Here is a 19,493-nt window from a genome sequence, read left to right on the forward strand (position 1 = left end):
AGAGACAAAAAATGAGAATCGCATGGTCATTAACTGAACTAATAAAAATCTGCTTTGTACTGAGTGAGACCACTGATTTATTGCATTGTTTCCTTTAACTGGCAACAGCTCTTCAGGTTTTCAGTGAGAGGTCCTTCCCATTCATACTTGGAAATGCTAGAAATCAAACTTGGAGCCCTTAGAACACAAAGCACGTACTCTTCTACTAAGCTCCAACTCACCAAGGAATCGTATTTTCCTCCTAAAGGTTGAGTGCTGTTTATCCTGAATCACCTGTAAGGAAGAACAGCAGTAAATCTTAAGTTACATTCCATCATGACTGAGCTTTATAAAGGAAATTGTAAACTATCTTTTAGCTTTATTTAAAGTAGTTGTTCGTGGCAAATCCCTGCAACCAAACAAAACTAAACTGAAGTTTTTCTTGTTTTCTCTTAAACAGCAAATCAAGATTGAGCGTTTCTGCAGCTGCCTTGTGATGAAAAATATGCTTAAATCTAAGCAGTTGATTTGATAATTTTTGCTTTTTATCTTTTAGTGTCAATACAATATAAATGCCAATTTAGTTACAAGAACAAATTGGAAATTGGGGATATCTGTGTTTGGAATTGGACACTGATACAACAAATGTTATCTGTTACACTTCCTCAGGAATTCCTTGGTTCTGGAGATCCCAAAGATACGAAGATGCTAATCACAAAACAAGCAGACTGGGCCAAGAACATTAATGAACCGAAAGCAGCTGTGGAAATGTACATCACGGCAGGCGAGCACATGAAGGCCATTGAAATCAGTGGAGATCAGGGCTGGGTTGATGTGTATGTCTCCTTTGTTTTTTTCTGAAAATTAGACTACCTTATTTTTTATCCCCCTCCCATCCTTTTTTCGAACTTATTTTTCTGGTTGTGCTTATTTTGTGGGTTGCCTATGCTGAAAAACACAGTGGGATGAGGTCTTTTTGGATCTGTTTAGAAGAGTTCAGGGCTCCTGGTGATGCAGTGGGTTAAACCACTGAACTTGCTGACTGAAAGGTTGGCAGTTCGAATTCAGGGACTGGGGTGAGCTCCTGCTGTTAGCCCCAGCTTCTGCCAACCTAGCAGTTCAAAAACATGCAAATGTGAGTAGATCAATTTCTGCGGGAAAGTAACGGCGCTCCATGCTGGCCACATGACCTTGGAGGTGTCTATGGACAACGCTGCCTCTTTAGTTGAGAAATGGAGATGAGCACCACCTCCCAGCATCGGACATGATTGGACTTAATGTCAAGGGGAAACTTTTATCTTTACCTTTTAGAAGAGTTCAGGATCCTAAGAACTCACAATTTAACTGGGTTAAGTTGTGCAAGATGTTTTACAATTAAAACATAGTTGTAGGTTAATCTTTTTTATTTCCCGATGCACTTTAAATACTTAGCCAACTTATCTTCCAAGTTTTCATTAGCTTATATGAATGCTGCTTTCCACATAATATTCCGAAAGTGTTAGCTGTATAGCTAATGCTGCATTTCGAAAGCAAAGTATGCACTGTTGATATTACAAAAGCAGTTAAATTTGTACTCAGCAGCACCCGGCTTGATAATTCAGTTTTATTCTGAGTTTGAGTTGCTCAGAAAATGAAATTGGGGAATTATGGATTTGCTAACAGATGTCTTCCAGTTGCATTTGTTTATTCAGGGTTTTGCTTATTGGAGTTCTTGTGCTTGGTTAGTTCCTTTCTGATGAACAGATACATTTCTGAGCAAGCCAGAACTGCTAATTAATGGAAACAAAAGCATCCAGTTACATGTGTGAACCTATAGAGAGCAGCCTATGCATATGCGTATGTGTATGATGCTGCAAGAATTAAGAGCAGTTCTAATGATTTATAAGGCTAGATGTCTGTTTAATTGTCTGTTGTTGTTGCTTTAAATCTAGGCTGATCGATATTGCTCGGAAGCTTGATAAAGCTGAGCGGGAGCCTTTGACAAAGTGTGCACATTATTTCAAAAAGTTACTCAATCATGGCTATGCAGCAGAAACATACATGAAGATTGGTGATTTGAAGGCATTGACACAGCTCTATGTAGAGACTCAGCAGTGGGATGAGGCAAGTGCAGTCCTTTGCTAAAGGCTTATCAGTTATATTTATTCTTGAAGGGGTACAGGGATTTTTTTTCTTTTTTTTTCTCCGAGGCTAAAGTTACCACAAGCGTGCTAATCTTTTCCACTTGTTTGGAGTGTTACTGCTTCGGCTACATACAGATTGCCACTCAGAAAATCACTTCACTCTAAGTGGGTCCTGGAGTTAATTTCTGTCCCTAGGCCCCTATGAGGACCACACAGACTGTCAGAAATACTCCCAAAAGGGGTGATAAAAATACAAAATGAACATTTAAAATTGGCTGGAAGTCAGTTTTGACCCCCCCCCCCCAAAAAAAAGTATTTTATTATCTTAGAGCAAAAAGACTTGAAACCCATTTAATTGTGAATTATGCTCCTGAAGGCTTCTAGGTTAAGAAATTTGCTCCTGCTTTTTTGTCCAAAGATACCCAGTCTAGCGGGTGGCTGCATATAGGCCCAGGGCTGTTGTTTACCTTCTATTGGTAAATTGTATAGAACAGATGAGAGCCATCTTGTTATTAGAAGTTCTATGAAAATAATCAAGCATTTACATGGGAAGCAAACCATCTAAGGAAAGGAAGTTCATTAATTACAGCCCCAACTAACTATGTAGTGAACATTCAACATGTTAGGCACTATGGGGTTTGTTTTATGGCAGAAGTTACAGAGATTGATATTAATCTGTGGCATGTTTATCTTCTTTCAGTGAGTGTAGTTTTGCTCCAATGCGGAGAGTAGAGGATTTATAAATGCTGTGCCACAGTAGAAAACCACAAATGGTGGTTCTGCTCATTCTGGTTTTTCAATTTCTGCACTTGCTGTCTTTATCCAAGTAGTTGTTCATGGCTTCTCCTATATCACTTGCTTTCTCTCCAGACTTGTTAAGACACAGCAAGAGTCAACATGATTATGTTGCATTTCTGTTTTGGAAGGACACACCTGCCCAACTCCAAGTATAAAAGGAGAAAACCAGTGGAATTTAGTGGAAATGAGTTGTTATGAATTCTAAGTTTGTTCTAAGAATTTCCTATTATATTTGATCTCTTTCTGTTTCTTGGCTATTAAACCGATCTATGCATTTCAATCCATGTGTGCTTAGTGTGAAATAAGTCTCAGTGAAGTTTAGTTCTAGATAAGTGTAAGCCTGATTTCAAATTTGTGTTCTGGGGGAGCCTGTTTGGTGGCAAATGTATAAAGTATTGGTGCTTTCATTTTAACTATTTTGAGGAATAGATTAATGATCCCAGTGTTAATATTTTTTGCTGGTCAGAGCATCAGTTCTTGAGTATGTTATAACATCAAGTTTACAAATTTCATTATTTGAAACTATTTGAAACTGTCAAAAATAGTTTCTCAGATATATTTGTGAATTTGGAAATAATAACATTCAGTTGTATCTTGCATTATTACATTGAATGTATCTTATTCATCAGGCTTTTACTTTGTGTGAAAAGCATCCTGAATTTAAGGATGATGTCTATGTTCCGTATGCTCAGTGGCTGGCAGAAAATGATAGATTTGAAGAGGCCCAAAAAGGTAGATTTAACTTTAATCTACTGTTGTGTTTACTGTTATTTATTTTAATAATTGTGGTCCATGTTAAATTTCATTTGTTATTTTTTATATTTTTTTTGGTGCACCTTCATATTGATTGGGTTATTGTTGTATATTTTATGTTGCTCTCTTTGCATTACTGCTGTCTTCTTAGCCGCCCCAAGTCCCTAAGGAGATGGGGCAGGGTATAAATGAAGATATTATTATTTAAAGATATTATTAGAATTACTTGTTGCTCCTTTTGTTGATTTTATTGTAATGATACTCAAAGAACAAAACCCAAACTATTGCTTGCTTAGGGAAGTTACTCAAAGGGATGCAATGAAAGTATAGAAAAATTTTAAATGGGTCTTACTCCTAAATTTGGATGTGACAGGAACATTATTTAATTTAATTTTGAACAAATTTAATTTAATCACCAATTCAAAAATGTGGCTTGTATGCACTGCAGTGTCTTGCAGAAGTATTAATCATCCATCTTTGAATTTTCAACATTATGTTATGTTACAACTTGAAATTGAAGTTTAACTGGGATTCTCACCAACTGAAATATGCAGGATACACTGTGAATGTCCAAGTGCTTTTATTGTAGGTGAAACAAACAAAAACAAAGTCCTGTTGCAGTGATGTACAATCCATGTACCCTAGCTTTGTACAGCTCCCAGTTAGCTACCTAACCTTCTCAGTCCACTGTCACAGACATGTTTCCTCTTAGTTTCCCACAGATTTCATACAGATGTACCTAGGTTTGTGTTTGTATGGGTTGAGAGAAGACAGTCTAGTAGTTCTTAAATGACACTCTTTCTTTGTTAAGGGGATGAGGGAAAGAAGGTTTCTAGCAAGAGAGGGGGTTGCTGGGATACATGCATGCAGGCATGGTGGAAAGCTTATGCACCTTGCGTATGTGCATATAGACTAGCAGTTATTCTGTGGTAGATCTTACAAGTACTATTAGAAAATAAATTGCATATTTCTGGATGACATCATGGTTTATAACTTGGGTGAGCTTGTTTTCTCTTGTTCCAGAACACAAAATACAATATTTCAATTGTAAGATTCCGCCTATACATTAGAAAGAACCTGTTTATTGTCAAAACTGTTTAACAGTGGAATAGTCTACTTTCCATCTTTAGAGGTCATTAAAAAGAGGTTGGATGGACATCTTTCAGAAGGGCTTTAGTTGCATATTTCTGCATGGCATGAGGTTGAACTGGATAGCCCTTATGTCCTATTCCAACTTGTAAAATTTCGTGATTCTACAAAAATTACAAAAAATAAAAAATAAAAAAAACACGGGAACAGTCATATTAATTGAAAACATGGAGCAAATCAGTCCTCAAGCCCATCTAAATTTGGTGTTTGTAGACAACAATCAGAGTACAATCTATAAACTAAATCTGTGTGTTTCGACCTGTGCGTCCCCAGATGATTTGGCCTTCAACTCTCAGAAATCCTTACACCTGGTAAACTCGCTGGGATTTCTGGGACTTGTAGGCCAAAGCACCTGGAGACCCAAAGTTTGAGAAACACTGAACTAAATCAGTTACTTCACTGAATGACTTTTTGGAACTACCTTCTACTCCCCTCCCATTTCACACCTTATAAAAACTATTTTCAGAGGTTTTTCCAGATCTGGCTTTGAGGTTGCCTGGGGAGCTGCAGTCAGAAAATGGAATCACCCCCAGCTCCAATGGAATTGACTCTTCTAGCCATTAGTGGTAGATGCAAATTAACCATTGCATCCTGGCCTGTGACTGAGTTTAAGTGCACTTGGGGACTCGTTATAGTTAGAATTGAAATGTACTTTGCATTTTGAAATTCAGTACAAGAACCTGAATGAAAATGACAAATACACCTGTGGCATGGTTGCTCTGGAATTATTTGTGTGTCTCCTAAATTATGAAGGAGTTTGTCAACAATGAACAGAAGTAGCAGCTGAGGGTTGACTAGGGAAACATGGCTACTTAAAATAGACATATGCTGTTCTTCAGTTGCTTAGCAATATTTATGTCATTGACCTTTTTAACAAGTTTATACTACACTACAAAACTGAAGTATGAATTAACTCTCTGTGTGGCCCCTTTTAAATCATGGTTAACTTGGAGCACTCAAGATATGAATAACGCAAAGTGTTACTTTGAGAAAAGAGATTGACACTTATTTAATTGTCAGCTAGCTTGAAAAGTAGCAATTATGGTATTCTTATCTTCCCCTACTAGTACAGTGTCATCTGTTTCCCACTGCTTATGCATTAACTTTGTTTGTTTTAATGGGACTACTCAGTAACAACACAAAAACATCCTTCAATTGACTGGAGGTTGCGCTATCACCATACTTGGTAGATTATGCCCCCAAAATGAATTTAAAAAGCTTGAGATGCCACAAAAGCCACAAAGTACCTTTTTGATGTATGTAGAGCCACGTTAATTTCCCCACAAGCACGTAGAAAACCGCCAGAGTATAATCCTTTTCATCTGTTTCTTTGTTTAGTTGCAAGACCTGTTCTTAATTTTAATCAGGTTAATTAGTTTAATCACTCAGTAAAATCTTCTTTGTTTTGGCCCCCTTTGCAGCATTCCACAAAGCTGGCAGACAGACTGAAGCCGTCAAAGTGTTGGAACAATTAACTCAGAACGCAGTGGTAGAAAGCCGGTTCAACGATGCAGGGTATTATTACTGGATGCTCTCCATGCAATGTTTAGATATTGCTCAAGGTATGGAAGTAAGTTTGCATGCGGTGTATTCATGCATGAAGGCAGAACATCTCACAAACTGTTAAATAGTTTGATAGCTCTTAGTAAATTGTGCTCTACAAGACTTAGAGACTATTTTGTTTAGTAGTCAGATATTTATACTGTCTGCTTTGTGATCTTACATTTTCATGTATGGTTGGAATTGATGACAACACACAAAGCTTTTTCTTAATTCAAGTTCAGCTATATCTTCATTTTTTTTTGTTCCTCAACAGATGGAGGGATTATTATCTCTGAATAATATGGGCTGGCTATGTCCATTTCCATCTAGGCAACACGCGGGGTATTTCTTTTTTTCCTTGGAGACCAGTAACATTTTTCGTGCTCCCCCCCCCCCCCCCGGCAATTCTTCTTAAACATAGTCCCTTCCAACACATTAGACACTGAATGTGGAATGTGTAACCTTTTGTTTTATTTTCCTTCTCTTTAAAGTGTTTCCCCTTCTCCTTATATAAGGATCTCTGTGTCGCGGGGGGGACGGACGGACGGGGGGGGGGCGGACCTCTCTCATTAATATACTACCGAACCAGTAGTTGGAGGACTAAAGTTCAGAGCTACTTGTTTTTAAATAGTCAAGATTTTTATAGGAGAGAAAGGTTGACATTAATTAATTGGACTCTATCATTATGTTTCTTTTGGCAGTTGTGCTGGGGAAATTGAGTTGTGGGCCCAGGGCCCAAGTGGGGTCCTGGATCCACAGTTCCACAGCTGTTGCTTGTTGGAAAGGTTTCTAAATGTCCTCAGTCCAATTGTTGGAAGTCACAGGGATTTATTTGTTTTTATTCACTATGTTCTTTAATAAGTTAGTTACATCTATATCTCACTTTCATGAACCCAGTGTGGCAAGGCTTTCGTCTTAAAAATCCATCAAAAATTCAATGCCACACAGGTAACAATAAAACACATATCATAAAAATATTAACAACCTAAGCATATAAACAATAAAAACTAATCCTAATCTATCAAACAGATTAAAAAAAACACATATAAGATACTTAGTCATGGTCTCATATCCAAATAGTTTTCCAGAGTCCATTATTCAGGCCATTAAAGTCTCAATGTAAATCTAAATGTGCTTAGTATCCTTCCAATATTAATAGGGTAAAATAATAAATGTTATAAAATAATAATAATAATAGAGTAAAATAATCAAAATGTTATAATAAAATAGGGAAAAATAAAACATGTAATCATAATAATAAATGTAATAATAACAATAATGAATAGAGTAAAATAATAAATGTAATAATAATAAATAGAGTAAATAATAAATGTTAACAACAACAACAACAGAGTAAAATAATAAATAACTTTGCCTCGAGTATAAGCTGAGGGAGGCTTTTTCAGCCTAAAAACGGCTGAAAAACTCTGCTTATACTTGAGTATATATGGCCTTTACTTTCCCTGTAACTTCTGTAGATTGAGTTCCCAGAAATGAATGACAAATATGGTCTACGGTTAGCCATAGCCCCTGGCCATGCTAAAAATATTCACCAGTGTCATTTGTCATTTTAATTCCTCTGAATTAAGAGTACAGAATTTTGTATGTAGCTCATCAGACTACACATGGTAGACTTTGAGACATACTTGTTCCGCGGTCATAATGTTCTTGGAGTGCTAGTGTAGTAACCAAAATGGTCTGTGCTGTTTCTTTAGTACATCTCTCATTACTGGTTGGCAGCTGATCAGTGGGTTTTTTTAAAAAAAAAACTGAGACTGCCTTTCCCTCCCTCAGAGAATGAACAGCAGAAGACTGAAATGTTACAGAAGTTCCATCACTTCCAGCATTTGGCAGAACTTTATCATGCCTATCACTTCATCCACAAGTGCACTGTAAGATATTTCCTAAAAGCTTCACACTTAGTTCACTCTCTGTGCTTTAAACTATTCAGTAAACAGTTAAATAATATCTTTTGTTCCTTATGTTTCCTGTGTTTTGGGAATCTGCTCTCATGTGTTCAGGCCAGTTTGAATTGTCCCCTGAATGGCTTATCTTTGTGACCTCTGTCTTTAAAGAAAAGATTAGATCTGTTCTTTTTGGAGTCTTCGAGGGTGGCTACTTTCTGAATAAAACAGTGTCATGTAAGATAGAAATCAGCGAATGCCTGTGTATTTCTTACTAGTGTTACCTTTTTTTAAAACACTGCAGGAAGAACCCTTCAATCACTATTTGCCTGAAACCCTATTCAATGTGTCCAGATTTTTACTTCATAGCCTCACTAAGGAAACTCCTTTGGGAATCTCTAAAGTGTATCCTTTGAAATTGATTGATTGATTGGATCTTTCTCCCAAGATCCACAACAAGCCAAATCAAAGATATGCCTCCTAAACCAAACAAAAGATTTATTGGTATGGGTTATATTGTGAAAAGCCTAAAACTATAAGCAGAAATGTATTGCCTAGAAAAATCTTACATGGCTCTTCCATTTCCTCAGTGTTCAGATCCTCCAAATCTTTTTAACACTCAGAGTCCAAAGCCAGTTTCTCGGTACCATAAAAGACACCTATAAGCCATGCAGGCATAGAGCTCAGAATTATTATTATTTTTTAAAAAGAAATGTTTTCCTTCAGATGCTTGGAGCCCAAAACATCAAATCATCTCATATTAAAGACTCTAGCTCAGAAGAGCTCGCAGCACCCTGAATTGGCTGGTTTTTAAAGAGCCCCAACACTATTATTTTTGCAGCAACTTTGTATGCCATCACTTTCTGATTCAATCCCTGACATATCCAGGTATGTTTAAAAACAATTTGTTGTTCATATCCTGGAGCATTGCTGTTTTGTGTACACAGTACTTAGCTTTTTCAGGACGAATTGCCTGAAAAGTAGCTCCCTTTTCCTGTTTTCCGTCTTTAACAGCGAAGTTTTCTTTGCTTTTTCTTAGGATTGTGTCCCTAGTAGTTTTGTCCTATAGGGTCGAGTAAAACTACTTCAACACCTGGGTGAAATCCGGAATGCCTTGTATCAGATTTAAGCTAAGTTTTAGTGCTCTCTTTTTGATGTTTTGAAAATAGAATAAACAGACATAATTTTAAAATTATGAAGGATGCCAAAATCTTTGATCACTGTGCTTACAAATCTTACTAATATACTTCATAGCTCAGGGTGTAGAAGATAATCAGGGCTAACCTCGTTCTTGTGATTTGGGAGAAGTGCCTGATAACTTGCCACGGGTATCTTACCCTGTGATGTTGGATGAAAGGTTTGGAATCCAATTAACCCAGATGAGGTGAAGTTTTAAAATGTAAACCTGTTAATGCTCAATTTATAAGATAGGGCTTGTTGGAAGGCTAGATTTGGCCACTTAGCGGTTGGCTGATCACTTATCAACTATGAAGAAACTCGCTTCTTTGTGTGATGGGCTATAGGACTTGTGTTTGCAGAGTAGATCTGGCAATGCTTCTTTGTGTGCTGCATGTTGCATGTAACATTTCATGACAGGCATCCTCAAACTGTGGCCTGCCAGCTGTTTGGTCCTTCAACTTCCAGAAGTTGTAGCCAGCTTGTTTAATTATCAGGAATTCTAGGAGTTGGAGGCCCAAATAGCTGGAGGGCTGCAGTTTAAGGATACCAGTTTAAAGTTGCACAACAGAGGCATATTGATCAAATATGGCATACATTCTTCATTGCAAGCCATCTTTATGTCCTGTATTCTCTCTGTGAGTATTACAAATCCCTGACATAAAGGGCCACTTCTTACTGATGTTACCTCTTTATCTTGCTCAGGCACACATGCTTTCTTGCCACCTCCTGTTATGCCATTCCATTCAGCATACTAGTTGTTGTTTCATATTGTGTTTATGTAAACATGATGATGTAAACTGACTTTTCTAGTTGAGATCTCTTGCAAGGCCTGGCTTTGGTTGCGCTTCAGTGCATACCTCCTCTAATTGAAAGCAATGATGTGGTTTTTCCTCCTTGCCATGTGTACGTTTTGTTCCTTAATTTGATTACAGCAATACGTTATTTGCCCTGGCAAAGCAGAGCAAAGCTCTGGGCGCCTATAAATTGGCTCGTCATGCCTATGACAAGTTGCAGGGGCTGCAGATTCCAGCAAGATTTCAGAAATCAATTGAGCTGGGAAGTTTGACAATCCGATCCAAGCCTTTCCTTGACAGTGAAGTAAGTTTCCTTTTTTATCGTTCTCAGATTTTTAAATTTGACAAGGCACAAGAGATCATTTTGGCATTGGTGCAAAATCTAAGACATGCTAGAAACAAATGCACTGTTTATGTAGCAATAGGTTACATTGCATTTGAGGTCGCTATTCAAATAATAATTGGAAAGGAGAACCTGCATTTTTACATACTTTTTACCTTGCCCTATAATCTGTATGTGCCCTTCTCCCTTTTCTTACCAGTTTATCAAGCCTTACCATATTGGTCCAAAGCTTCTGTTTTCATCTACTCCCAGAAGCATTTACTGATGCCTTTCTTTTTCCTGGGGCTGTCCACAGTTTCTCTTGTATTTGCAGTTCTCATGCTTTGGACCCAGGGGCGGCTCATCCATTATGCAAAGTAAGCAGCCGCGGAACACTTTTGTTTTGCCGGGGCGCAGAGGCACCTCTGTAAATGCCCCTCGACCAGGAGCGGCTCAACACAGTAAACAGATTACACGAGTGCGTAGGGCGCTAGGACCCAGAGGCGCCCGGGCATGGCAGCCCAGGAAATACTGCGCCTGCGCATGGGGCTCTCAGTGAGAGAGCACGAAGCTGCACGTGGAGCGCGCGAGGGCTCTGCAGCACACTGAGAGAAGTTCGCCAGTTGAAAGACAGAGGTATGAAGGCTGCCTTTGGCCTCCTTCCTTAGCTACCTCCTTCCTTCCTTCCAACAGAGTGCCTGGCCCACGCTGTGCCGCTGCTGCTCCTGGTGGGGGCCACCTTAGGCCTCCTTCCCTGGGCCTCCCTTCGTTCTCCAACCCCAGTGAAGCGACTGGCTCACTGAAAAGAGCAAGGAGGGAGGAGGAGGAGCCCCCCAGCCTCCTTCCTTCTGCTGCTTCGTGCCTTCCTGGACCCAGGGAGCTACACAAACCTGCCTGCCGTTTGCCTGTTTGATGCAACCAATTTGCATCTCACGTATAGTTTCCTTTTTAATGTTTTAGTTTATGTGCAGAGCCCAAATAGCAGAGGAATTTAGATAACTATTTCTTCTGGGAGATGGAGCTCAAGAGGAATAATTATAATATAATATAATAACAACGAAATAACAACAATAATAGAACGAGGGCAGTTAAAGAGATTTTGCCCAACTGCATCCCTCCTTAAGAAGAAGTATAATAATAATAATAATAATAATAATAATAATAATAATAATAATAATCCAGCAGATAGATCTTGTTTGCTGTGACATAACTGTGCTTTTGTATCAATAAAATAACCCAATCGAGCCATCATGCCAGTTGAAGGGATTGTGCCCAACTGCATCCCTTCTTGCTCCCCTCTCATTTGTAGGGTCCTGAAAGGGTTAACCAGGCCTGTGAGAAGCCCCGCCTCCCTCCTTCTCTTCTTGCTCCATTCAGTGTTTATATCGCCCCAGCGAACTTCTGCTCGCCCTGCAGCCAAGCCACGAACACCTCTCTGCCCCAATGACGCCAGTGAGAAGAGAGGGAGGCAGCTAGCTGCACAACCCTCTGCCGGGAAGGGTCGGGTGGGTGGGTGGTTCTTCTTGCGAGACAGGCTGTTATAGCACACTTGGGCAAACTTTGACCCTCCAGGTGTTTTAGACTTCAACTCCCACAATTCCCAAAACACCTGGAGGGCCTAAGTTTGCCCATTCCTTCTTCTCTCCCTCCCTCCCTTCCTTCCTTCCCCCTCCCTTGCAAAGCTTTGCAGGGATCTTTACTGGGATTTTTTTTTGGTAAAATGAGTTATTACTAATAATAGAAAAACCACAATAAAAGCCCAACATGTGGCAATCCAGCTTCAATAATAATAAGAGTTGGGAGGGACCTCAAGGGCCATCCAGTCCAACCTCCTTCAGCTTTAATACAGGAAAACCCTGCCAAGAAGCAAGAAAAGCACATTCAAATCATCTCAACAGATGTCCATCCAGCCTCTATTTCAAAGCCTTCAAAGAAAGGAACCTCCAACACACTCCAGGGCAGAGAAGGAGAGTTCCACTGCTGAACAGCTCTCCTTACAGCCAGGAAGTTCTTCCTTATGTTCATCTGGAATCTCCTTTCTTTCCTGTAGTTTGAAGCCATTGTTCCAGTGTGTCCTAGTCTCCCAAGGCAGGAGAAAACAAGCCTGCTCCCTCTTTAGGACTTCCCCTCATATATTGATCCATGGCCCTCATCGTGTTTCCCCTCAGCCTTCTGTTTTGCAGGCTAAATATGCCCAGCCCTTTAAGCCACTCCTCATTGGGCTTGTTCTCCAGACCTTTGATTGTTTTAGTTGCCCTCCTCTGAACATTTCCCATCTTAGAGTCAACCTCTCCCTTCAATGGTGGTGCCCAGAATTAGACACAGTGATTCCAGGTGTAGTTTGACCAAGGCAAAATAATAATACTTTATTTATTCCCCGCTACCATCTCCCCAGGGGACTCGGTGCAGCTTACATGAGGCCAAGCCCACAACACATCAATAATAAAAGCAATAACAGTAATACAAAACAATAAAATAAAAGTCATAACAGAGAATAGAACAGAGGGGTAGCATTACTTCCCTGGATCTAGACACTAGACTCCTATTTATGCAGGCCAAAAACCCATTGGCACAGAAAATTCTGGAAGGGTTTGGTGGGCCTTGAGTTTGGGAGTTGTAGTTCACCCACATCCAGAGAGCACTGTGGACTCAAACAATGATGGATCTGGACCAAACTTGGCACGAATACTCCATATGCCCAAATGTGAACACAGATAGAGTGTGGGGAAAAAAAAAACCTTGACATTTGAGAATTGTAGTTACTGGAATTTATAGTACACTGACAATCAAAGAGCATTCTGAAACCAAACAAAGATAGAATTGGGCCACAGAGCACGTGGGTGTTCTGTGTTGCCACACAGAACACCCATGACCAACAGAAAATACTGGGTTTTCTGGTGGTTGTTGGCGACCCTTCTGACACTCCCTTGCAACTCCCCAGGGGTCCCGACCCACAGGTTGAGAAATGCTGCCTTAAGGCCATCCAGTCCAATGCCCTTCACCAGGGCAAGAAAACATAATCAAAGCCCTCCTGACAAAGGGCCATACAGCCATGGAGGTAGATAGATAGATAGATAGATAGATAGATAGATAGAGGTATGATTCACACACACACACACACACATACATATGTATATGACAGATATAATATTGATTTCAAAGGGACCCCTAAAGAAGGACAATAATACGTTGCATGTTCCAGAGTAGGCAAACCAGATAATCTCCACATCAACACTGACAAAGAAACAACAAGGAATACTGTTTACCCACAAGCATCAAGACATTACATCTATTAGAAACCAACACTTTTTCATTACTTTATTTTCCAGATCACCAGACTGGGCCACAGCAATGCGTGGCAGGGGACAGCTAGTGTGTGTGTGTGTGTATGGATGGCATGGGCCAACTTTGGCCCTCCATGTGTTTTGGACTTCAACTCCCACAATTCCAAACAGCCAGTAGGAAGTCCAAAGTACTTGGAGGGCCAAAATGTGTCCATGCCCCCCATATATATACATATACATACATACATACATACATACATACATATATATATATATATAAATTTTCAATAATTGGTTTGGGGGGGGCGCCAAAATGCTGTTTGCTTACCATTGAAAATTACCTAGGGCCGCCTCTGTTTGGACCCCATCTTTTCAAGCTCTTGGGACCCATTTCTTCTAGTAAATTATCTTGCTAAAAGGTGGCCTTCCTCTTTTTAGTAGTGGTCCAAGCCTTTCCCATGTTCAGTGAAATTCTGTCTAAAAGGGCGTGCAGTCAAAATAAATTGTATGGTGCAAATGTTTAACCTTAAATGAACAGGAAAAAATGCACTCCATCTGGCCACCTGAAATAATATAAATACAATAAGGCCCTGGAGATCCATATAGCTGCCTGAAGTAATTGTGCAATTTAAAAGAACATGGAAGTGAATGAATCAAAAGGTCTTATGCTTTGTCAAGCCTCCAAGCCAGAAGACCTGCTTCAGCAACCTTTGTTCACATCTTTCTGGCAATGTGTTGCCTAGGATTCATCTGCTTCTGCAGCAATGGAAAATCGGATAGGTAATGACTCCAGCAGTCGTTTTCTGGAAATATATTTATAAAAGTTTAAAAGTCCCAATTTCACTATTATATGTCTGACTTGATACTGATACCATTCCATTGGTGTAAAAAGAACATTAAGAAAATAAGAATTATTAGGCTGACTGAGATCATCTGGGGATTCATTTAAGTAAAAATGTTGACTTGCTAACAGTGGCTGTGAAAATGGCTCCAAGAAAGTTCACACGCCACCAGATGTATATAGTCTCTGGGGCTGATAAACAATTTCTCTCGGGTATTTTTAATTTAAGCCCTTTGTATTAGTTGCCATCACATTATATGGCAATGAATTCTCCATCTTGGTAAAATGTGGTAATGGAAAAAGCCACAGAGAGCCCTTTCCCGTCTTAAAATGGCCACCTATTATTTTATATTTACCGAGTTGGAGAGAAAGTAAATATTTTTCTTTTTCTTTATATACTTGTGGATTTTGATACTCTTTTGGCTTCTCTTTCTTTCATACCGCTCCTTTACCTCACAGTGAAACAGAACCTAAACCTTGGCCTAAATAACTTGTGCACATAGCATTCCAGAGAAGGATTCCTCCAGTCAGTTCTTTCATGAATGTTGCTTTCTACTGAGCACTGCCTACTTGCAGTTACATCTTCTGTATAGGGAATCATAGAATAAATAGAATTGGAAGACACCATGTGGGACATCTAGTCTAATCCCTTGCACAATCTTAAATGCCCCTGACCGGTGGCCATCCAGCCTCTGTTTAAACGTTTCCAAGGAAGAAGCTTCCACCACACTACGAGGCAGAGAGTTCCACTGTTGAATAGCTCGTATGGTCAGGAAGTTTTTACTTATGTTCAGGTGGAATCTCCTTTCCTGTAATTTGAACTCATTGCTCCTAGTCCGAGTTTCAAGGGCAGCAGAAAACACGTCTGCTCCCTCTTCCTTATGACACTCTTTAACATATTTATATATGGCTATCATGTCTCATCTCAAACTTTTCTTCTATAGGTCTTTAAGATGCTCTTCATAGGGCTTGTTCTCCAGACCTTTGATCATTTTAGTCTCCCTCCTCTGGACACCTTCCAGCTTGTCAATATCTCTTTTGATTTGTGGTGCCCATAATAGGGCACAGTATTCCAGGTGAGGTCTAACCAAAGCAAAATACAAAGGCACCATGACTTCACTCTAACCCTAACCCTAATCTAGACACTATACTCCTTTTGATGCATCCCATTGGCTTTTTAGCTGCTGCATCACACTGTTGGTTCATGTTCAACATGTTTACAAAGACTCCAAGATCTTTCCTCACATAGATTGTTGTCAAACTGGGCATCACCCATCTTGTATCTTTGCATTTCAGTTTTTCTGCATAACTGTAGTATCTTACATTTGTCCTTGTTGAAATTCATTTTGTTAGGTTTGGCCCAGCTCTCTAATCTGTTAAGGTCATTTTGAATTCTGATCCTGTCCTTTGAAACATTAGCTATCCCACCTAATTTGGTGTCATCTACAAACTTGAGAAGTACGCCCTCTAAACCTTCACCCAAGCCATTAATAAAGATGTTGAACCGAACTGGACCCAGGTTCGAACCTTGCAGCACTCCACTAGTCACTTCTTTCCATGATGAAGGGAAACCATTGGTGAGCACCCTTTGGGTTTGATCACTTAACCAATTACAGATCCACCTAATAGTAGTATTGCCTAGCCCACATTTGACTAGTTTGCTTGCAAGAAGATCATGGGGGACTTTGTTGAAGGCCTTACTGAAATCAAGATATGCTATATCCACAGTATTCCCTGCATCTCCCAATCTTACAACTCTATCGAAAAAAGAGATAAGATTAGTCTGGCATGATTTGATTTTGAGAAATCCATGTTGACTTTAAGTAATCATAGCATTCCTTTCTAAGTGATGGCAGACTGCCACCTTAATGATCTGCTCCAGGATCTTTCCTAGTATTTATGTCAAGCTGACTGGATGGTAATTGTTTGGGTCCTTTTTTCCCCTTCTTGAAGATAGGGACAACATTTGCCCTCCTCTAGTCTGCTGGGGGCTTACATGAGAACGAGATGGCTCACATATATAACTTTACTAGTAGCTCCTGTCTAGATCTTGACATCTTATGACTCCATGAATGCCTTGATTTGAAGTGAAGTGGAGATAGGAATTCAAAAATCCTTATTAGGCTAATCAAGGCAGCAATAAAATAAGCTTTTAGTAGACAGAAATGTAATCATGATATAGATTTTTACATTTTTCTTGTGGCCAACACGTTTTTTAAATGATATGCTTATTGATGTTCTGATTCCTTGTATGTATTTCTAAATGGTGGCGAGTGATTATATATGATAGATAGATATTTAATTGCAGTGGTGATGCTTTGGATAGATGATTGCCGGTGTAAGCCGCCCTGAGTCCCCCCTCGAGAGTTGAGAAGGACGGGATAGAAATGCTGGAAATAAATGAATAAATGGTTCAGAATCCAGAGAGTGCATACAGGTGTTCTCATGCTTACTCCAGTATTGGAGGGTTCCACTAGAACCTACTTTGTAAGGTGGTCTGATATTTCTATAACAACAACAACAACAACAACAACAACAACAACAACAACAATAAATGTATTACCTGTCTCTCCCTGCTGCTTTAAGCAGGATACAGCATCATTAAAGCAAGAGATAAAACACTATTAAAAGACAGCTCTTTGTGATGACATCCTTAAAATTGACCAGACAGGACTGCTGGAAGAAATGCGTCTTCAATTGTATCATAAATTCCAACAGTGGATCTAGCTATCAAATCTCTTCTGGCAGTTCGTTCCACTGTCTTGAGTGGGATGAAAGCCTGCAAAGAAAGAGAGTTCTCAGTTTAATGGCCACCCTAGTGATGCCACCAAAATAGTTCAGATTGTGCCAGTTTACTCATACTGACTTTCCACTCTTTCTTTACAGGAGCTTGTGCCTTTATGTTACAGATGTTCCACACACAACCCCCTGTTGAACAACCTGGGAAACGTTTGTATCAATTGCCGGCAACCTTTTGTCTTTGCGGCTTCATCTTATGGTATGCTGAAAGATCAAAGCTCCTATCAGTAGAGGCAGTCCCCAAGTTACAAACATCCAACTTACACACAACTCCTAGTTAGAATGGGAAATGAGAGGAAATCTACCCCTAGAAAGGGAAATTGACTCCTGGAAGAGTTGTCATGAGAAAAAGAGTTGTCTATTGATGTTCTGTCACAAATAGTGGTTTCCATGACAAGCCAAAACTTTTCTTCTACAGGTCTTTAAGATGCTCTTCATAGGGCTTGTTCTCCAGACCTTTCCTAATCCAATTGTCACAGGGAGAGAAAGTGAGGTGAAATCTTCTGAACAGGGGCACAGACAGAATAACAAACATCACCATTCCATATGCTATCCAAAACTTAAAAAAAAATTGGCTGGAGTTACACTTAATAAATGTATCTGTTCCAGCTTACATACAAATACAACTTAAGAACAAACTATAGAACCTATCTTGTAACATGGGGACGGCCAGTAAAATGTAACTAATATTAGTCTTGTACATTTGTATAGAATCTCTATTTATTTATTTATTTGGTAGCTTTGTATACCGGTCTTCTCACCTCCATTCGAGGGACTCGGGCCGGTTTCCAACATCAGTATTACAGACCGTCATTAAAACATCATATTTCTAAATCACACTAAAACATTAAAACATTGAAACAATTAAAATGGCAAAAATCCAAATCTATCAATTTCTGTTTGTTTCATTCGAATGGCCCCATTTTCGTTTTTGAGCGCTACTTTCGAAAACCGACACCTTTCCGAATGGGCATTTTTGTTCTGCATCCGAAAGAAAAAAATTTTTTGGACCATTCACGGATATGGGAGGGCTTCTCAGGCTCTCCCTCTTTTCAGTTTTAGGGCTAGAGGGGTGAAAATTGCCATACATGGTGTGCATATCTACCACTTTTAGCCTAACAACTTGGTCAAACTCCTTTGAAGGTGACTCTGTGGCTGTTTTTCTTAAAACGATTACAGATGTGATTTAACTAGTCCTGGAAATCCAGTGATTTAGAGGGCTGAACAAGGTAGGGTACAGAGATAGAGATTGAAGGTTTGATAGAGAGATAAAAATAATATTATAACTTTATTTTTATACCCACCACCATCTCCCCAAGGGGACTCAGGGCGGCTTACAAGGGGACAAGCCCAAATATTACAAATAAAAACAAACACATTAAAATCAATCAAATAAAAACATAACACAATCACAAAGATAGTGGTTTTCAAAGGTGGAGAAATTATTCTACTGAAGGCTAACAATTACTTTCCTTTGAAAAATAATTATTTAATAAAATTCAAGAGGCAGAATATCCACAGAGAGAAATATATCAGATGTAGAAGTAAGAAATGCAACTAAAGTGCTGGTTGAAATGCTATTACAGTAATATAATTATAATTAATATCTTTCACAAGGCTATTTAGGGATAGGAGAGGAATGGAGAAGAAAACAAAATTAGGGTGGCCCTGACTAAGGCTCTGTCAGCCACCCAAAGACTTTAAAATATTTTAAAAGCAAAGCAAAGCAAAGAAAAAGAAGAATCTGGGCAGCAAGCAAAGAGATGCCCTTCTCCTCAAAGCCCCTTGTCAAGGGGCGACACCTGGCACAAACCACCCTCACCCATTCAAAACTCCCAGTCCCGTTAAATAAAAATAAAAAGAATGAAATAAAAATAAAGAAACCAAAGATATACAAACAGCCAAGCACAAGCAGCCAAGCTAAGGCAAAAATCATTGGCTGGCTGGAAGCGAAGTAAGCAAGCACAGGAGCAAGACATGTGCAACGTGATGAGCGCTTTGGGGTGCTTGCCCCAATATCCTGAAC

The 19,493-nt window shown here is 39.4% G+C and overlaps 2 protein-coding genes across 4 annotated transcripts in view; one reads left to right on the forward strand and one right to left on the reverse strand.

The window, feature by feature from the left end:
- The window catches only part of LOC132769363 (large ribosomal subunit protein eL32), a 262,210-nt gene that overhangs the window by 124,594 nt on the left and 118,123 nt on the right, over nt 1-19,493 (reverse strand). The window lies entirely within an intron of this gene.
- Nucleotides 1-19,493, forward strand: part of IFT122 (intraflagellar transport 122) — a 99,392-nt gene that overhangs the window by 73,653 nt on the left and 6,246 nt on the right. For 2 of the 3 annotated variants that reach the window (XM_067463495.1, XM_060766257.2), the window contains 8 exons: nt 649-815; nt 1,911-2,082; nt 3,530-3,632; nt 6,224-6,364; nt 8,139-8,236; nt 8,553-8,653; nt 10,360-10,525; nt 17,555-17,666. In XM_067463495.1, the coding sequence (XP_067319596.1) occupies nt 649-815; nt 1,911-2,082; nt 3,530-3,632; nt 6,224-6,364; nt 8,139-8,236; nt 8,553-8,653; nt 10,360-10,525; nt 17,555-17,666 (1,060 nt within the window). Of the gene's footprint in view, nt 1-648; nt 816-1,910; nt 2,083-3,529; nt 3,633-6,223; nt 6,373-8,138; nt 8,237-8,552; nt 8,654-10,359; nt 10,526-17,554; nt 17,667-19,493 lie in introns of those variants that run through there. The other variant, XM_067463494.1, reaches the window with a different exon arrangement.

Source organism: Anolis sagrei, chromosome 2 (genome assembly GCF_037176765.1).
Source record: "Anolis sagrei isolate rAnoSag1 chromosome 2, rAnoSag1.mat, whole genome shotgun sequence".
NCBI classification, from domain to species: domain Eukaryota; kingdom Metazoa; phylum Chordata; class Lepidosauria; order Squamata; family Dactyloidae; genus Anolis; species Anolis sagrei.